At 64.5% G+C, this 645-nt stretch overlaps 1 protein-coding gene across 1 annotated transcript in view; it reads right to left on the bottom strand.

Moving 5' to 3' along the window:
• CRTAC1 (cartilage acidic protein 1) overlaps positions 1-645 on the bottom strand; it is a gene marked incomplete at both ends in the record, with an annotated part of 7,767 nt that overhangs the window by 5,833 nt on the left and 1,289 nt on the right. Inside the window, one exon of the mRNA XM_008935396.1 lies at positions 148-344. Within this exon, the coding sequence (XP_008933644.1) occupies positions 148-344 (197 nt within the window). The remainder of the gene's footprint in view (positions 1-147; positions 345-645) is intronic.

The raw sequence follows: 645 nt of genomic DNA, 5'->3' as shown, positions 1-645 counted from the left end.
ATCCCGCCCGCTCTGCCATCAATCAATGGAGCCACTCAACTGAGAAATTAACTCCAGCCCGCACACATCCCTCACACGCCAAAGGTCGCGGGCAGCCGTGCTGGGAGCTCCCCCCGCGCCTGGGGCACGGCCGCCGGTGCGGCTCACCCGAGAAGGCGTTGTTGGTGTTCAGGAAGTAGATCTCCTCGCGGCCGTCCCCGTCGATGTCACAGGCTGTCACACCGATGGCATTGCCCTGCCGGTCCCGCAGCGCGTAGTACGGGGAGTCCCGATCGTCCTCTGCCAGGTTCACCAGCCGCCCCCGGGCCTTGTCGTACTTGAGCACCAGGTTGGGGCCGTTGTACCTGCGGGTGTGAGCAGAGGTGATGGCTCCCTGAGACTTGGGGACAGGATGAAAGCCCTTGTCCCATCCCTGGGAGGACATGGGATGCGACACCAGGTTTTCCCACAATGGGCTCAGCGGAGGCCTGCATAGTGCATGGAGGCCCCGTACCCCAGGCTGCCCTCAGCACCTGAATGTGGGGCTGGCTCCCAGCTGCCAATGGGGAGGGCTCAGCCTGGACCTGTTCCAGCACATGACAGGCACCCTGTGTCTAACTGGCTTGGGTGCCCCAGGGCAAGGCAAGGGCAGGAGCTGGGTGGCCA

The sequence above is a fragment of the Merops nubicus genome, unplaced genomic scaffold, assembly GCF_000691845.1.
Source record: "Merops nubicus isolate BGI_N331 unplaced genomic scaffold, ASM69184v1 scaffold25232, whole genome shotgun sequence".
Lineage (NCBI taxonomy): Eukaryota > Metazoa > Chordata > Aves > Coraciiformes > Meropidae > Merops > Merops nubicus.
The sequence above is the reverse complement of the archived record's forward strand: the minus strand, read 5'-3'. Positions and strand labels throughout refer to the sequence as shown.